General features: G+C 44.9%; 2 protein-coding genes across 4 annotated transcripts; one reads left to right on the top strand and one right to left on the bottom strand.

Annotated features, from left to right (window-relative positions):
• The first annotated feature begins 2,428 nt into the window (after positions 1-2,428).
• LOC106575547 (sodium/myo-inositol cotransporter) lies at positions 2,429-8,568 on the top strand. Of its 2 annotated transcripts, none has more exons than XM_014152111.2 (2): positions 2,429-2,710; positions 5,918-8,568. In XM_014152111.2, exon 2 carries the CDS (start codon positions 6,110-6,112, stop codon positions 8,231-8,233), a length of 2,124 nt encoding a protein of 707 aa, XP_014007586.2. In that variant the 5' UTR covers positions 2,429-2,710; positions 5,918-6,109; the 3' UTR covers positions 8,234-8,568. The 2 variants fall into 2 exon arrangements, with proteins under 2 accessions (XP_014007586.2, XP_014007585.2); XM_014152110.2 differs by having other exon boundaries at positions 5,859-8,568.
• Positions 8,569-10,832: 2,264 nt separating this feature from the next.
• LOC106575559 (integral membrane protein GPR180) lies at positions 10,833-18,027 on the bottom strand. 2 transcript variants are annotated; one of them, XM_045697830.1, is made up of 9 exons: positions 17,754-18,027; positions 16,998-17,147; positions 16,520-16,720; positions 15,836-16,016; positions 14,052-14,101; positions 13,779-13,936; positions 13,242-13,433; positions 12,736-12,813; positions 10,833-12,652 (listed from the first exon to the last, which is right to left on the bottom strand). In XM_045697830.1, exons 1-9 carry the CDS (start codon positions 17,890-17,892, stop codon positions 12,500-12,502), a joined length of 1,302 nt encoding a protein of 433 aa, XP_045553786.1. In that variant the 5' UTR covers positions 17,893-18,027; the 3' UTR covers positions 10,833-12,499. The 2 variants fall into 2 exon arrangements, with proteins under 2 accessions (XP_045553786.1, XP_045553784.1); XM_045697828.1 differs by lacking the exon at positions 17,754-18,027 and having other exon boundaries at positions 16,998-17,496.
• Positions 18,028-18,134: the final 107 nt, after the last annotated feature.

Raw genomic sequence — 18,134 nt, 5'->3', positions numbered from 1 at the left:
ACATCAGTATTTTATACTGTTAGAAATGCAACATTGCCACCTAGTGGCACCTATCAGACCTTCATTACATAGCAACGCTAACCCTGGTTACGAGTTAATCTATCTACAATTTAGAATAGAATGTTGCAAAATCCCCATCTGACAGATCACACTTGACAAAAATCACCATCAAGACTGGTGAGAAAACTGTAAGATAAAGCAAATACAATGCTTGACGGACAGAAAGCTCAAAGAAAGAAGATTTCCAAAGAGATCAGGGTTTTATTTGTCAATGCATTTGCAGATTATAATGCCCTTGGGTGCAATGTAAAGCCTGTCTTTACACAGTACAACTGTAGCAATTGAGAGCGAAGAGCCAGAACGGGATTCGATTGAACCAGCGACCCTGCAGGTAGCCCACAGGACTCTGCCTCCAGTGCAATAAAGGTCCAGACCACTTGACAGAGGATACACAACAAAATTGGCTCGTACTTTGTCGCTGCTATTAATATCGAAGCAAAAGTGCATTACTTTGATGAGGTAAACTCACACACATCAATTCCGTGAATGACAGTTTGATCAAATTCAGTTTATTGCATGGATCTCTGCAATGTACACAGCCATTTTCCCATGGAGCTGTGTGTCTTAGTCAAAGCCAGCAATGGGGTCCGTGCAATCGGGATCCATGGAACGGCCCTACCCCATTGAAGTTAACATTTTAAATGGTTAAGGGTTATGGTAAGGGTAGGGGTTAAGGTTAGGGTTTAGCGTCTCAAGGATCCCAGATAGCAGAGAGGAAAAGTACCAAATTGTCATACTTGAGTAAAAGTAAAGATACCTTAATAGTAAATGACTAAGTGAAAGTCACCCAGTATCTGGTTGTAAGTATCTGGCAGGTAGGGGTAGCCTAGTGGTTAAGAGTGTTGGACCAGTAACTGAAAGGTTACGGGTTCGAATCCCTGAGATGACTAGGTGACAAATCTGTTGATGTGCCCTTGAGCAAGGCCCTTAACTGTAATTGCTCTGAATAAGAGCTTCTGCTATAACGTAAAATAAATGTAGCCTACTTAAGTGCAGTGGTGGAAAAAGTAGTCGATTGTCACACTTGAGTGAAAGCAAATGCTTTACTTCAAAGTATGTTTTAATTAAGTAGCCTTCTTTATACCACTAGCAGTGATTTAAGGGATGAAAAATGCACATTCATGGTGTCTTTGCAGAAAACGACTGCCATATCCCTGGTCCACATCAGGGTAATGGGCAGCCTAATAAAATATTTACATGCCTGTCACTCAGGGAGTGAGTGCTTCTGGGGGTTTCATAGGTGCAGTGGCGGTTCTAGACCATTTCAACTGGGGGGGGCCAGTTACATTAGACGTTCTTGTTGTCATATCGTTTTCTTCACTGCATTACAGGCATTAGCAGGCAAAAGACCATGTTCATAATCATTAGTGTTCCACGTTGCCACTGTCTAATAACGGATGTAAAAAAAAAGAACGATAGCAAAAAATGAGTTATGTAAAAATTATTTCATACTCCACATTTAAGGGGGCCACAAGGGGATCCAAAATTGTTGTCACCAGAACCGCCCCTGCATAGGTGACAGTCCACGTGTGTTGTGTCCACGCCATTATGACAGTGTCCAGTCCTCAGTGTGTTATTCAGACAATTTGGGCTGCAGGTAGCCTAGCGGATAAGAGGTTGGGCCAGCAACTAAAGGTCACGGTTCAAAATCCTGAGCCAACTAGGTGAAGAATCTGTTGATGTGCCCTTGAGCAAGGCACTTAACCCCAATTAGTCGTTCTGGATAAGAGCGTAATTAAAAGGATGTTTGGTTTAGTGATTAAGCCCTTCTTTGAGGGAATGAGGGTGTTCCACGGGAACTTTTAACTAATAGAGCAACAATATGGGCTGGTTTGTCATCGCTGGCTGCAGATAGTCCTGCACATTACATAATGACCCTAACTGAAGAATGATGGAGCCTACCCATGAAAGTGTTTTAATTTCATGCATCTTTGAAACTATCGATTTCCAAAGGTGTTGCACCCCTGGCGTGTAGACATGACCTCCAGAGCACAAACACACTTCCAAGTCATATAGATGTATAAGAAAGTGCTTGCAGAACTTTTCAACGTTAAGTCAAATAGACTGTTTAGAATATGCTATAGCGTGTGCAGCGAAATGCTTATGTTAGCTCTTGATCTTGCAGTAAATTATCTAACGAGTACACCTGTATATAAAAGGAATCAAGAAATGTCGGAATGAGCTTTTGGCTAGCGCGCACGTCCCAATACCAGTTACATAATGCAACATTTTTTGTTTCAAAACCATCAGTAGAGTTGAAATGCAGTGAACCTATTTAACTTGTATTTTTTTTTATTCCGGAAATGGGAATTTAACTGCGACAGTTATTTAAGTGCACGTCACGCACAGACTTTACAGAAACAAGTACATTTGATGGAAACATCTGATGGGGAAATGCCAATTTGATGACAACCTACTAATAATTCCGTCACCGATTATGCTCAAATTTGAGGCGAGAGCTGGGGCGTGCATCTACGACAGGCAAAGATGGGGGGGCGTGTTCATAGCAATGGTGCTATGCTGTCGAACCAAAATTGGAACGCAACCGGTGAAAAAAAAGTTGCACCTAATCTACCTGCCTAGGAAGGAGAGTGATTGATGCCGCGAGTCCGGTTTGGAGAGATTAGTCAGAGAAGGGCTGCTGGAAATGGTAAGTACAAGCGTTACAAACAATGTCAATTAATTAAGATGTATAATTAATTATAGTATTTACTTTGCCACCATGGCTTTTACCTCCCATCTCACCTCATTTGCTCACATTGTATATAGACTTTTTCTACTGTATGTTTGTTTTACTCCATGTGTAACTCTGTGTTGAACTACTTTGCTTTATCTTGGTCAGGTCGCAATTGTAAATGAGAACTTGTTCCCAACTTGCCTACCTGGTTAAATAAAGGTAAAATAAAAAATAAAATAAAATGGAGTGAGGCTGTAGAAAAATCCTAAACAGTGGTGCGTTTGACACGTGGAAAGTGACAGGTCTTAGTTGAGCAGGCAGCGTGAAACAGGAGGCAGACAAAAGTGACTAACAATTATTTTGTAAGGCATGCTTTTCTATCAGTTTCAGCACATTCTCAATTTAGACACGTTCTCAGTACCGGCGCATTCTCAATTTGGTTTCACAATTCAGTTATGTTCATTTCGTTGTCGTTACCGTTACTTTAAAATCAGACGCAAACAAAAATGGGCACAGCAAGCCCATCAGGCAGGTGTCCATCTCTAGATTTAGTCAGTGTAGCAAACCTCGCAGCACAGTCTCCATTTGCCATTTACTCTCACCAAATATCAGCCTGTCATAATAAGCTTTCAGCGAACAATGATCCACCATGCATTTACATTTAAGTCATTTAGCAGACGCTCTTATCCAGAGCGACTTACAAATTGGTGCGTTCACCTTATAATATCCATGCCTCGGGACAACGTTGCTGCCTAGGGGGAAAAAAACGTTTCAAATACTATCATTTAGATCATGACCAGGCAATTAACCAATAGAAAATGCTACTCAGGTTAAACGTGCCAATAAGTCACACGTGACATTCTCACCCACTTACAATGAGCGTTTCCTTGCACTTGATAGTGACAAACTCTGCAAAAGTACATGTGCAATAATAGGTTTTACACACTGGTTAGAAAAGGCAAATATTTAACACACAAATTGCACTCAAAGATAAACTCCCTGAAACTCTAACTATATAACAAAGTCCCCATGGAAAAATAGACCTCCGATACCTGCTAGCATCTCTCCCACGTGGTGTCCTGAAGCAGCCACTGAGTTCCAGTGTCTAGGGGACTTGGGGCACTTCTAACCAAAAGTGTTGGGGAAGCTTCTCTGACAATATAGTTTACCAAGCTAACAGTTACTTCACACTCAAAGAAGTTATGCTATACTAGAGACTCTTAAGAAAAATATAGTTTACTTAACTAAAGTTGCTTTGAAAAAGTAGTTCAGTACATCCAAACTACTTAGAAAAATTATCATATCTAAATTTGAAATGTAATAGACTACAAATTGCAAGAACAGATCGTTCTGGAGTCCGATTTTTACAGAATGTGTAATTTAGCCTATTGTTAGGTTCTAAATGAACCTAGTAAAACTCACGGACGATTAGTAAAGCTTAAACCAAGTTTATTCACTTATTGGGTCATACAGCTGCATAAGACAAAGACATGGTTCCACCAGTGGTAGTATATATACCCCAATTTGGGTGACGTCCTCCTTCTCTCTAAACATTACATCTTTATTGCTAGGCAGGAAATTAAGTGATGTGGACAATAAACTGTTCCTTCTCCCTTAATGCGATCTGAACTGACCTCAGCCCCCTTCCTCACTAATCCACATCTCACCACCCTTATCAGTGCCTGCCACATGTGATTACCCTTCCCTTACTCAGTACATTCCAATCTTAATTGCCTCCACCATATACATTCCTCCTACAGATAACCATTAACTTGTGGTGTAGACCCTAGACTATAGCACTCAATATTTCAATAGGATACCTGATAATTAACACTATTCCAAGTTTAGGAGTCAGAACCCAGAATCCATCACTATTAAACACTTTTAAACTATGTTTCAAGTGAGAATTAGGCAGGTCTGATGCAGAAAAAGAAAGGACATTCTTGCCTACTTCACCCATTAAACAGTAGTGTGGTTTCAGCAGTTAGCTACACCGTTACATGGCACAAAAGTAATTAACTACTGAAAACCCTACCAACATTTGAATTAAGTTCAACTACCACTACCCTCCTGCCAAATGTAGTTAAATTACTATATAGTAAATGTAGTTAAATTACTAGTAGAAGTACGTGTAGTTCACTACTCCTCAACACTGCTAATCAATCATATATTCTGTCTATCATAATTCTGGAATCCCCAGATAAAGCCAGAGAGAAAGATGAACCTTAATGACACTTTTGTAAAGTTTGGATCAGAATTAGTGATTGTTCAAAAATGTCCTTAACTTATTCATCTTTACTGTCTGTCAAGTCTTTCGCTTTGGGTTATCCTCCAATTTAATGCGGTGTGGTAGCCCTGCGAGGCTTTGCCTGGACACATTTAGAATGAATGTAACTAACAGACACATCCCTATGTCCATAGCACTGTAAGGCTTTGACTGTCCCACAAACACTGCATTAGAATCACACACACCAGAGCTATTGATTGTGGAAGGAGCACACATTTGGGCGTACAATAACTCAGACACATCCATCCCTTTGTGACATGCATCTCTTCAAAATAACCCAGATGAACAAACGACACCCTATGGAACTATTTGACATAAATCTGAGTCAAACCTGACGACCACAAGTATGTACACCCATCTGACACAAGAAGATCAAGCTACTGCATGTTAAAATTGGATGAATGTTTACACAGCTATAAGGGGCGTAGTCGTCAGTTAAACTGGGAAATAAAGCTTGAGGGTGGGACTGGTAGGGGTTAGTATGCATGCACCCATTGAAATGTGCAAAAGTCATACAAGACTAGTACTACTATACTGTTAGCTATGTGTTATAGATCAGTGGTTCCCAAATGCCTTTTTCACTGTGACCCTTTTTATAGCTTTTGAGGTTTTTTAGTGGCCAACCAAGTCAGTGAAACCAATGTTCCTGGCCAGGACCCAGCCACGACTTAATTAAAATACTTTTGCCACAACTCAAAACCAGTTTATCTTGACCCGCTGTTTCTTTGGGGGAAACACAGTTTTAGATGTACTGTAGATCTTATTTATTCAACCTCCGTTTATTTAAAAAAGGTTTTTCCAACCCTGATCTGTTGTTTTTATGCTCTATTGTAGGAGCGTCGATACAGATGAGCTGCTACCTCCAACTAACAGTATTCCCCATCAACCCTTAGGGTGCCTTGCTGTGGGAATACCTCACCAAGACCTGAACTGGACCCGACTCGCCTGCAGCATCCAAGCATTCAGTGTCTTAGAATCTCTCATAATCAACTGAAAGACTGGAACTTAAATTGAAAGGGTACTGATCACTAAAGCAACCATATCACGTAACTACTCAATAACTGTCTTTAGAAGTATTATCCAAGATGGCTCCCACCACCATGGAGGCGGCGGACATCGTTGTTGTGGTGCTGTACTTCATCCTGGTCCTTGCCATTGGCTTCTTCGCCATGATGAAAGCCAATCAGAGCACTGTGAGCGGTTACTTCCTGGCCGGCCGATCAATGAACTGGGCTATGATTGGTGCCTCTCTGTTCGTCAGCAACATTGGCAGTGAGCATTTCATTGGCCTTGCCGGGTCCGGGGCGGCCAGCGGGTTTGGAGTCGCTGCATGGGAGTTCAATGCCCTCCTCCTCCTCCAGCTCCTGGGCTGGGTGTTCATCCCTGTTTACATCCACTCTGGGGTCTACACAATGCCTGAGTACCTGGCCAAGCGCTTCGGCGGCCGACGGCTCAAGGTCTACTTCGCTGCTCTGTCTCTGCTGCTCTACATCTTCACCAAGCTCTCTGTGGACCTCTACTCCGGAGCGCTCTTCATCCAGGAGTCACTGGGCTGGAACCTCTATCTGTCCATCATCCTCCTCATCACCGTGACCGCACTGCTGACCGTCACAGGGGGCCTGGTTGCAGTCATCTACACCGACACCCTCCAGGCGTTCCTGATGATTGGCGGCGCGCTATGCCTAACCGCCATTAGCCTGGTAAAAGTGGGTGGCCTGGAAGGGGTGCGGACCAAGTACATGGAAGCCAGACCGAACATCACAGCGATATTAGCATCCTCCAACTTCACCTACATCCCCTCATGCCACGTGGAGCCCAAGCCCGACTCCCTGCGCATCCTAAGGGGCCCGCTGGACAAGGACCTCCCCTGGCCGGGCTTCCTCCTGGGCCAGACCCCGGCCTCCATCTGGTACTGGTGTGCCGACCAGGTCATCGTCCAGCGGGTGCTAGCCGCACGGAGCATCTCCCACGCTAAAGGCTCCACACTGATGGCCGGCTTCCTCAAGATCCTGCCCATGTTCATCATCGTCATTCCCGGGATGATCTCCCGCATCCTGTTTGCAGATGAGCTGGCGTGTATCAGCCCAGAACACTGCATGGAGGTGTGTGGATCCAGGGCTGGGTGTTCTAACGTAGCCTACCCCCGCCTGGTGATGTCCGTCATGCCGGTGGGTCTGCGTGGCCTGATGATGGCGGTGATGATCGCAGCGCTCATGAGCGACCTGGACTCCATCTTCAACTCCGCCAGCACCATCTTCACCTTGGACATTTACAAAATGGCGCGGGAGCGGGCGTCTTCGAGGGAGCTGATGGTGGTTGGGCGTGTGTTCGTGGTGTTCATGGTGGTTATCAGCATCGCCTGGGTTCCTGTCATCGTCGAGATGCAGGGAGGCCAGATGTTCTACTACATCCAGGAAGTGTCTGACTACCTGACCCCGCCCATCGCTGCCCTATTCCTGCTGGGTGTCCTATGGCGGCGCTGCAACGAGACTGGTGCATTCTGGGGTGGCATAGTGGGGTTCGCGTTGGGCGCCACGAGACTGGTGCTTGCGTTCGTCTACAGAGAGCCCCACTGCGACGAACCGGACGAGCGGCCATCTTTTGTCAAGGACGTTCATTTCATGTACGTGGCAGCCGGGCTGTTCTGGATCTCAGGATTGGTGGCTGTGGTGGTTAGCCTCTGCACCCCTCCACCGAGCATAGAGCAGGTCCGCACCACTACCTTCTGGGGGCTACGCCAAAGAAACACAACTCCAAACATGGAGAGAGACGAGGAGATGAGCAAGCTGAACCCCCAAACTAAGACCCATGTCCATGCAGCCGTTTCCATTGACAAGGAGACGCCCAAAGACCGCCATAATAGTGTCAATGGGGTGGAGGCTTTATCCAATATGGAGGCTCCATCTAATCTCCAAAATGGCGACCACCCAACCTTTTCAAGCACCGGAATGGCGGTAGACCAAGAAAAGCCTTGGGTGGTCTGCTGTGGAGGAGTAGGAGGGGAGAAGGGGAGGTGTGTGAGGGTTCTAGAGTGGTTCTATGGGTTTAAGGAGGAGCCGGCTAAGACCCGGCCCAGATCAGCCGAGGAGGAAGAGGGGCTTTTGCGGGAGATGCTCCAGGAGACCCCCAGAACCAGGCTAATCCTCAACATGGGCCTGGTGCTGGTATGCTCTGTGGGGGTGTTCCTCTTCATCTACTTCTCTCTGTAGGAGGGGATCTCAACCTGTGACATAAACAATAGTTTATATGTAATATATCTACATGTGACATCTAAAGAAGTGTTTCTTAACTTGTGTTTCCTACGCCACCCCAAAAGTTCAAGCCCAGTGAATCAGGTGTGCTTGAGCTGGGCTAGAACAAAAATGTTCAACTTTGGTGGTACTCCAACATGGACTCGGGGGTAGACGTAACCTAGGAAACGTAAATCTAGTATGATATGTTACATTTCGTATGGTACAGTGCCTTAAAGTATTCACACCGCTTGACTTTTTCAAAATGTTGTTACAAAGTGGGATTAAAATAGATGTAATTGTCATTTTTTTTGTCAACGATTTACACTAAATACTAATGTCAAAGTGGAAAAAAATTCACAACAAATTATATGGAAAATAAAACACTAATATATCTTGATTAGATAAGTATTCAACCCCCTGAATCAATACATGTTAGAATCACCTTCGGAAGCAATTACAGCTTTCTGGGTAAGTCTCGAAGAGCTTTGCAAACCTGGATTGTATAATATTTGCCCATTTATTCTTATAAAAATTCTTCAAGCTCTGTCAAGTTGGTTGTTGATCAATGCTAAACAGCCATTTTCAAGTCGATTTTAAGTCAAAACTGTAACTAGGCCACTCAAACATTCAATATCGTCTTGGTAAGTAACTCCAGTGTATATTTGGCCTTGCGTTTTAGGCTATTGTCCTGCTGAAAGGTGGATTTGTGTCTGTTGGAAAGCAGACTGAACCAGGTTTTCCTCTAGGACTATGCCTGTGCTTAGCTCTATTCCCTTTCTTTTAATCCCAAATAAAACTCCCAAGTCCTTGCCGATGACAAACACACATTCATTCCTTCATTTAGCAGACAATTTTATCACACCATAGTGCTATCAGACTTCTGATACTAATGCAGGGTGGAAGAGGGGCCACAAAATGTGAACCGCTATCAAAAATGGTATAGAAAAGTATTTTGTATTTTGACAATCCAAAATACATTGGATTGTAGTTCAGGCCAGTGTAAGTCAAATTACAAAATACTCGGAATTCAAATAAGTATTTAAAATACATCTAACCGAAACAGTCCATCTTTGCCTGTGGTTTCTGGCTGCCAGCTACGCTACTCTCTACCTGACCTAGATATAGAATACATAGAAACCCCCTGATCTAAAGGAACACTATTAAAAGAAGTCCCCCCTGTAATGGAATAGTACTGCCTGAATTGGTACTGCTTTCTGTGGTAGAGTCAAAAAAGGTGCAAATGAATGTTACAGTATTAGCCCAAGCACGTTCCTGTTGTCAGACTATTTGCAAAGTACAAGAAAGGGAGTTAATGGTGGTATTGCAGGAAAATAAGTCCTGTGTGTATTCATCCCCCTCAGCCCACAGTGTCCTGGTGTGCCTGAGGTCAGAAATAGCCCAGTGGGTAACCGGTGTCCTGAAAAGACCCAAGATGGACGCCATGGTCTGGTCTGTAGGGAGCCACTGATGTGTGTAAACCATCAGGTTAAACAGACGTATGGGACTGGTGTAGGAGTGAGCACTACTTTTCTGCTGGCCTAGTCCTCATTGTCACTAATAGCCCACCACTCTCAAATAGTTGTAATTCATGTAAGGTTCCGTTCCATATAGGCTGCGTTTACACAGGCAGCCCAATTCTGATCTTTTTTTCCCCCAGTAATTGTTTTTTTTTACCAATCACATCTGATCAGATTGGTCAAAAGACAGATTAGTGAAAAAAATTACAATCTGGCTGTCTGTGTAAACACAGCCATCATAGTTTATGTTATGTTCTTGATCTTTTGCAACATGAAGGTAAAATGAGTGAAAGAAGAGCATCCAGAAAACAAGGATTATAACCAGCTAACTGAGTGACTCCGAAACCAAGAAAACAGGCCAACAGGCAGGTAGTGGAGAAACCAGTAACACGAAGTCTAGGGTTAGTTTAACCACATTCCACGACATGTTTCCACAACTTTGACTGTGTTGTGTAGGCTACTAGATATGTTGACCTATTTAGTGTCACATACTGGAATCCATAGCAGACGGACTGAAACCAATGACCAACCAAAGGTGATTATCTATCTGCAAGCCACTACCCAAATAAAGTGAGACTGACTTGGCTTAGCTCTGATGTTAGTGTTTGATATTCGCCTCTCGGATCCCTTTGCGGAAGTGGAGAGCGGAAAACTGTTTGTGTACTCAAGGTCGAGCGTCGTGGTGGCATTTCCTAGCAACCGTGACATTTCGTGGTTTGTCCTTCCATGTTTGAATTATCCAGGATTATCATGCGTTTAATTGTTGAATGAGAATGCAGGCAGTTTGAGCAAAGACACTGGTAACTTCTGTGGTTTGAGTGTGCATTGGTTGAGAGTAGTCTACAGCAGTGTCTTTTCTCAAAAATAGACCGTTTCGTTGTAGCCCTTGACAAACACACCTCATTCAACTCATTGAGGGCTTGATGATTAGTTGACAAGTTGAATCAGGTGTGCTTGTCCAGGGTTACAATACAAATGTTTACCTTTGGGGGTACTGGAGGACCAGAGTTGAGAAACGCTGGTCTACAATAGCTACTGTAACAGACCAAGAGAACTGCTGCCCCCTGCAGACATTTTCTTGTATTGCATCAGCATCTGATAAAGACTTATTTTACAAAAGTATACAGTCATGAATTTAAACAGCCTTATAAACATGCTTAATAGGAACATTACACAGTCACTGCTCTGTTGACCATTTACACCCCAATATCTCCGCATAACTTAGACTGGTTATGTATGTAAATGTGAAACCCATCTTTTCATACAAACACAGGTACCTTCTCTACTAGCAAAGTGATTGTCTTCTCAGGCACTTGCGACGATTGAGAAAGAAAATAAAGCTGCATTTAAACATTACACATGTCTATCTCCAATGTTAGACAAAACAATACCAAGCGTTCATATTCAAGTATGATTCTCACACATGCAACTAGCTGCAGTGTTGGAGTGCTGGGGATGATACTAAGATTCCATGAGTTCCATGTGATTTCTGTAATAGCTTCAGCACACCCTAAACCTGAACCTCACAGAAGGAACGATCAATTGACGACAATAGAATGAAACAGCAGTAAAAGTGTGAAGCAACTCTCTTATAAAAAAACGACGCAACTTTCTATTTCTGACAGAGTTAAGATCAGACTATATTATTGGTTTGAGATTTACCACACTAAACATGGATCCATATCTCTATGGATCAACGGTAAACAAATGTATTTCAGTCCGCGCCTGAAATAACAGGGAATTTGACAATCAGTAACCTTTCATTGTAATCTATTATAAACCTATTAAACATTTTGGGAGTCTTATACTCTGTCTGAAAATGAAAAAGAGACATCAAATCCAGCCCAAGTTTGACATTCAAAATAAAACAGTAAACCACAATTTCACACATACTACAATTGTAAATAAGACTAACATACAGGTAACTGCCAAAATAAAGAAAACACCAACATAAAGTGTCTTAATAGGGCGTTGTGACACGAGCCAGAACAGCTTCAATGCACCTTGGCATAGATTCTAGAAATGTCTGGAACTCTATTGGAAGGATGCGACATCATTCTACCACGAGAAAATCCATCATTTGATGTTTTGTTGACGGTGGAAAACGCCGTCCCCGGTTGAGATCTGGTGACTGAGACGGCCATATGGTTTACATCATTTTCATGCTCATCAAACCATTCAGTGACCACCCGTGCCCTGTGGATGGGGGCATTGTCATCCTGTAGGGCCACAGCCATGGCAGACAGAATTTTTATACATGACCCTAAGCATGATGGGATGTGAATTGCTTAACCCAGGAACCACACCTGTGTGGAAGCACCTGCTTTTAATATACTTTGTATCCCTCTTTTACGCAAGTGTTTCCATTATTTTGGCAGTTACCCGTGTCTACATCTGTTGTACACTAACAAATTAGTCATTTACATACATACTTTATGTGCGCTTAAACCCAGGTCTCACTCTCATCCTGTTTGGGATGGTATTAAATAGGTGTGCTATCCAGCTACATGAGCAGGCCATCATTCCTCTTCTATATTTGTGGGTGAACTTCCTACTTCCTTCTCTTCATCCCACCCTCCTCTCTTTCCTCACCCATCTGTGGGGGCACCTTCGCGGTGAGTGAGTGGAGAGGAGTGGAAGTATTGTCCCTTTAACTGCGGTGTCACAGTGTATCCCTTCGCCCTCGGCGTGTGTCACAGTGAAAGTGTTCCCCCTGCACGCGGGGTCAGTAGCGTCCCCGGCCCCCTCTAGACATGGTGAGGGGTAGTGAGACAGAGGAGAGAGAAGATACTTCCCAGTATAAGCTACGGGACAGGAAAAGCTGGTAGAGGATCACCACCGAGATCGCCTGGCATAGAATCACACCGATTGTCACAACCTAGAAACACAGACACACATCAACACCAAAAACCTTCCGAATGAGTCAGTACAATATATATATCTATAGAGTATCGTCCTCACCTTTTCTCTCTGATGCTCGTTGAAGACCACAGAGAGTAGGACCAGCACAGGGTGGCACAGGAACCAGATAAAACAACCCTGAGAAACAAACTAGTGAGACTGGAATAACCAATCTTATAATGCACTGTAGAAGGCACTAAAACGCATGGAAAGGGTTATTGTGTGTGCATTGGTTTGAGTGTGCATTGGTTGAGAGTAGTCTACAGCAGTGTCTTTGCTCAAAAATAGACCGTTTCGTTGTAGCCCTTGACAAACACACCTCATTCAACTCATTGAGGGCTTGATGATTAGTTGACAAGTTGAATCAGGTGTGCTTGTCCAGGGTTACAATACAAATGTTTACCTTTGGGGGTACTGGAGGACCAGGGTTGAGAAACGCTGGTCTACAATAGCTACTGTAACAGACCAAGAGAACTGCTACCCCCTGCAGACATTTTCTCTATTGCATCAGCATCTGATAAAGACTTATTTTACAAAAGTATACAGTCATGAATTTAAACGCCTACCTTTGCGAAGCTGAGATAGAAGTCTCTCTTGAGGGCGCTCCTCTCTGTGCTGATGATGGTGTAGAGCACAGAGGCCAGCAACAAGGCCAGGATGATACGTAGAGATATGAGTAACAGACCCGCTATGCTGCGCTGGGCGTGGTAGCTGTGGTGCTCCGTCTCCTCATACTGCTCCCACAGCAGTAGCGCCCCCTAGTGGCCCGGCAGCAACACGACAGGGAGTCAGTGGAAAGGTATTTAGGTCATTTGTATTGAATGTGTTTTTATTGACTGATCCCAAAGAGGAAATTGAGAGTTGATAGGGGGTTACGGTATTGGTCAGGATAGGGGGTTACGGTATTATTGGTCAGGATAGGGGGTTACGGTATTATTGGTCAGGATAGGGGGTTACGGTATTGGTCAGGATAGGGGATGGTGTGAGCAAGGTTGAGGTTAGTGCAAGTAGTAGGGACTACTGTATCCAGTGAGTTGGAAGTCAGGGCTTAGTATTTTGGGTTAAGGGATTAAAGGTCATGGATAGGCTGATGAGGCTCTGACCTGTGTGGCGACCCCTCCCATAGCGAGGGCTTTGGAGGCGGGGGAGGAGTCCCACTGGAGAGGTCTGCTCTGGGGCTTCCTGTTCTTGCTCAGGGTCCAGCCCACACACAGACTCAGCAGCATGTACAGCATGGACACCTGGGATACCATGTCACAGACTGCAGCATGGGAGAACAACAACGGGCAACAGTCAGCACAGTCACAAAGGAATAAATAAAGACAATAAATACGAAGAAAGAAGCAAGAGCGACAGAGTGAGAATAAAACACTCACACTCTGCCAAGCTGCCCATGATAGGAATGCCCACTCCGTCCCTGGCATACCTGTGGAACGAGAGCGACAGAGGTGTGTTTTTACACAACACTGATATTCACTCATCCAAATATTCTGCAATACAGGACATTCCTATAATACAGTGGGGGGGAAAAGTATTTGATCCCCTGCTGATTTTGTACGTTTGCCCACTTACAAAGAAATGATCAGTCTATAATTTTAATAGTAGGTTTATTTGAACAGTGAGAGACAGAACAACAACAACAAAAATCCAGAAAAACGCATGTCAAAAATTTTATAAAATGATTTGCATTTTAATGAGGGAAACAAGTATTTGACCCCTCTGCAAAACATGACTTAGTACTTGGTGGCAAAACCCTTGTTGGCAATCACAGAGGTCAGACGTTTCTTGTAGTTGGCCACCAGGTTTGCACACATCTCAGGAGGGATTTTGTCCCACTCCTCTTTGCAGATCTTCTCCAAGTCATTAAGGTTTCGAGGCTGACTTTTGGCAACTCGAACCTTCAGCTCCCCCCACAGATTTTCTATGGGATTAAGGTCTGGAGACTGGCTAGGCCACTCCAGGACCTTAATGTGCTTCTTCTTGAGCCACTCCTTTGTTGCCTTTGCCGTGTGTTTTGGGTCATTGTCATGCTGGAATACCCATCCACGACCCATTTTCAATGCCCTGGCTGAGGGAAGGAGGTTCTCACCCAAGATATGACGGTACATGGCCCCGTCCATCGTCCCTTTGATGCGGTGAAGTTGTCCTGTCCCCTTAGCAGAAAAACACCTCCATGTTTGACGGTGGAGATGGTGTTCTTGTGGTCATAGGCAGCATTCCTCCTCCTCCAAACACGGCGAGTTGAGTTGATGTCAAAGAGCTCCATTTTGGTCTCATCTGACCACAACACTTTCACCAGTTGAACATCTGAATGACTCAGAGGACATTGGCAGACTTCAGACGGGCCTGTATATGTATTCTTGAGCAGGGGGACCTTGCGGGCGCTGCAGGATTTCAGTCCTTCACGGCGTAGTGTGTTACCAATTGTTTTCTTGGTGACTATGGTCCCAGCTGCCTTGAGATCATTGACAATATCCTCCTGTGTAGTTCTGGGCTGATTCCTCACCATTCTCATGATCATTGCAACTCCACGAGGTGAGATCTTGCATGGAGCCCCAGGCCGAGGGATATTGACAGTTCTTTTGTGTTTCTTCCATTTGCGAATAATCGCACCAAATGTTGTCACCTTCTCACCAAGCTGCTTGGCGATGGTCTTGTAGCCCATTCCAGCCTTGTGTAGGTCTACAATCTTGTCACTGACATCCTTGGAGAGCTCTTTGGTCTTGGCCATGGTGGAGAGTTTGGAATCTGATTGATTGATTGCTTCTGTGGACAGGTGTCTTTTATACAGGTAACAAACTGAGATTAGGAGCACTCCCTTTAAGAGTGTGCTCCTAATCTCAGCTCGTTACCTGTATAAAAGACACCTGGGAGCCAGAAATCTTTCTGATTGAGAGGGGGTCAAATACTTATTTCCCTCATTAAAATGCAAATCAATTTATAACATTTCTGACATGCGTTTTTCTGGATATTTTTGTTGTTATTCTGTCTCTCACTGTTGAAATAAACCTACCATTAAAATTATAGACTGATCCTTTCTTTGTCAGTGGGCAAACGTACAAAATCAGCAGGGGATCAAATACTTTTTTCTCCCACTGTAAACCTGAGCAGGGCAGCTGAAAGGTGACTGTAACAATGACTGGGACGGAGTCTCACTCACCTGGCCAGGTGGATGTAGTTGAAGAGGGCAGAGATCCCCTGTAGGGCCAAGGCTGTGGAGAGCACCTTCAGCACCGTTTGCATGGGCCCACCCTTTCTCAGGGCCATCCACAGAGGCTGAATGTAGATACAGGACGCCACAAAGTAGGCCAGGATCAGCAGGCAGTAGAAACTATGCAGGCCTGGTAGGAGCAGGGGTAGGTAGGTAGGAGGGTGGGTGGGTCAGGGTGGCAGCGGTAGGTAGGAGGGTGGAGCAGGGGGCAGGGGTAGGAAGGAGGGTGGGGCAGGGGTAGGTGTGAGGGTGGGTTAGGGGGGCAGGGGTTGGTAGGAGGGTGGGTTAGGGGGCAGGGGTTGGTGGGCAGGGGTTGGGTGGGTCAAGGGGGCAGGGGTAGGTGGGCAGGGGTTGGGTGGGTCAAGGGGGCAGGGGTAGGAAGGAGGGAGAGGGGGACAGAGGTAGGGAGAGGGGGACAGGGGTAGGGAGGAGGGAGGGGGGGCAGGAAGAAAGGTGGGTCAGGGTGCCAGGGGTGGGGAGGACACAATCAGTCAAGCATTCAGTGCAGTCCTGTCTGGGGCCCTAGTCATATCTTAAATTCAGAAGTATAACATTTTGTGTTATGACTAGCTTTCATCCAAAGCTATTTACAGTGCACCAAATGCATATATTAAAGTATGTGAATGTACTGACCTGCCTCCTCAGCGCTGAAGTGTTCCAGGGGGTTTCCTGCCGAGTCAGGGTTGAACAGCAGGATGGTGAAGGTCAGGTCCCCGTGGGCAGGGATGATGCCCCCCTCCCCACAGGTGTAGCGGTCTGCATACAGCGCCATCCAGGCTGTGGGGGAGTGAAGGTGGGGGATGCTCTGGTTGTGCTCCTCCTCACTCAGACGGACTGAGCAGAGAGAGGGAAACAACGGTAGGAGGGAGATAAGCCCTAGGCTTTCGCTCAGAGGGCTAATGTGGCCTTAAGTCATGCAAACGACCAAGGTTTGATAACCAGTTGGTTACATATGCAACATACTGCAAGTACATTCAGAATTTGTCCTGTAAATGATGGTATTTATGCAACTTCCCCAAATGCCTCTTGTTTATGAATGCATGTTTACTACAAGCCAGCAGGACATGAATGCAAACAACAATACACGTGACAGTCACAGAGACACACTCACTGGAGAGCTGTGCCTTGGAGAGGCGGTCGTGGCAGCTGAGGTTGTCGATGTCGAAGCCGTCCTCCATCTCCGGGAAGAATAGCAGTCTGGACTCCTTCTCCGTGGCCAGGGGAGCATTCTCCAGCCTGCACACCACCAGACCACTACCCACTGGGGAAGAGAAAGACAGAGGGAGGGAGAGAGAAGAGAGGGTGTGAGAGAAGAAGAGGTAGTTGAAGTAGAGGGGAGGAGAGAGGGAATGAGGGAAGAGATCTGATAGGACACTAAACCCACCTTTCAGAGGATTGGGTTTCATTCGAACCTACAGAATATGCAGACCGTCTGTGATAAAGGAAGGAGCTCTATTGATTCTAATGTACTGCCTGGCTATCACATTTGGCAACATGTTGTACCCGGGAACAGAATAACATTGTCGATGCTCATGGGTCTGGACTAATGTAAGACTGAACCAACCTATTATTAAGACCTATGTGATTTGATCTTTGAACCCAACTCAACAAACATCTTCCCACGATTTCCCGTTTATGATTGCAATGCACACAGAAAAATACTTTGAGACAATGATGCATAACACCATGCACGAGATTAGCACTTTCCAGACTGAGAACACATGATCTGTTGCTTCCTTATGCTTCGAACTATAGTCTATATAAAACATGCAATAATAAAACGCATCACGTCATCTTGGTGCATGTGTATCCATCCACACAAGCCTCCCTCCAGAATTTGTCGCTAGCTTCAGACTGCTACACCTACCGTTGTACATGAATTTTGTGATGTACTGTCCATTCTGCTCTCTGGCTGCATCGCTCTTGAAAACTCCCGACACAGTTTTTCCAAATGTAGCTGGACTGCATAGTAAAAAGGCTGTAAGTGTGAACATTAATGGATACATTGTCTCCTAAACGCGACTTATCAAATTAGATATAAAGAAGATGATTGTACGACAACAATGAATGGTCTAGTCAAAAAGGGTGAGTTCCATCTGCACTGAACGTTTGATTGATTTAGGTTTTACCTAATCATAAAAGGACCTCTGCCCTACGTCAAAGCTGTAAGCCAATCAGAGAGCGATAAAAGGGTGGGCACCAAAATGGACCAACTCAACGCAGGCCTCTCATACGTGTCAACATTGCC

The sequence above is a fragment of the Salmo salar genome, chromosome ssa16 (genome assembly GCF_905237065.1).
Source record: "Salmo salar chromosome ssa16, Ssal_v3.1, whole genome shotgun sequence".
In the NCBI taxonomy this organism is placed as follows: domain Eukaryota; kingdom Metazoa; phylum Chordata; class Actinopteri; order Salmoniformes; family Salmonidae; genus Salmo; species Salmo salar.
This window is presented reverse-complemented; position numbering and strand designations above follow the sequence as displayed.

Coding starts and splice junctions, on each gene's coding strand:
- LOC106575547 (XM_014152111.2), top strand. CDS start 6,110: ATGGCTCCCACCACCATGGAGGCGGCGGACATCGTTGTTGTGGTGCTG.
- LOC106575559 (XM_045697828.1), bottom strand. CDS start 17,292: ATGAAACCCAATCCTCTGAAAGGTGGGTTTAGTGTCCTATCAGATCTC. Junction 16,721..16,997: donor CTCCAAGGCACAGCTCTCCA/GTGAGTGTGTCT, acceptor CTCTCTGCTCAG/TCCGTCTGAGTGAGGAGGAG. Junction 12,814..13,241: donor TCTATCTCAGCTTCGCAAAG/GTAGGCGTTTAA, acceptor TTTGTTTCTCAG/GGTTGTTTTATCTGGTTCCT.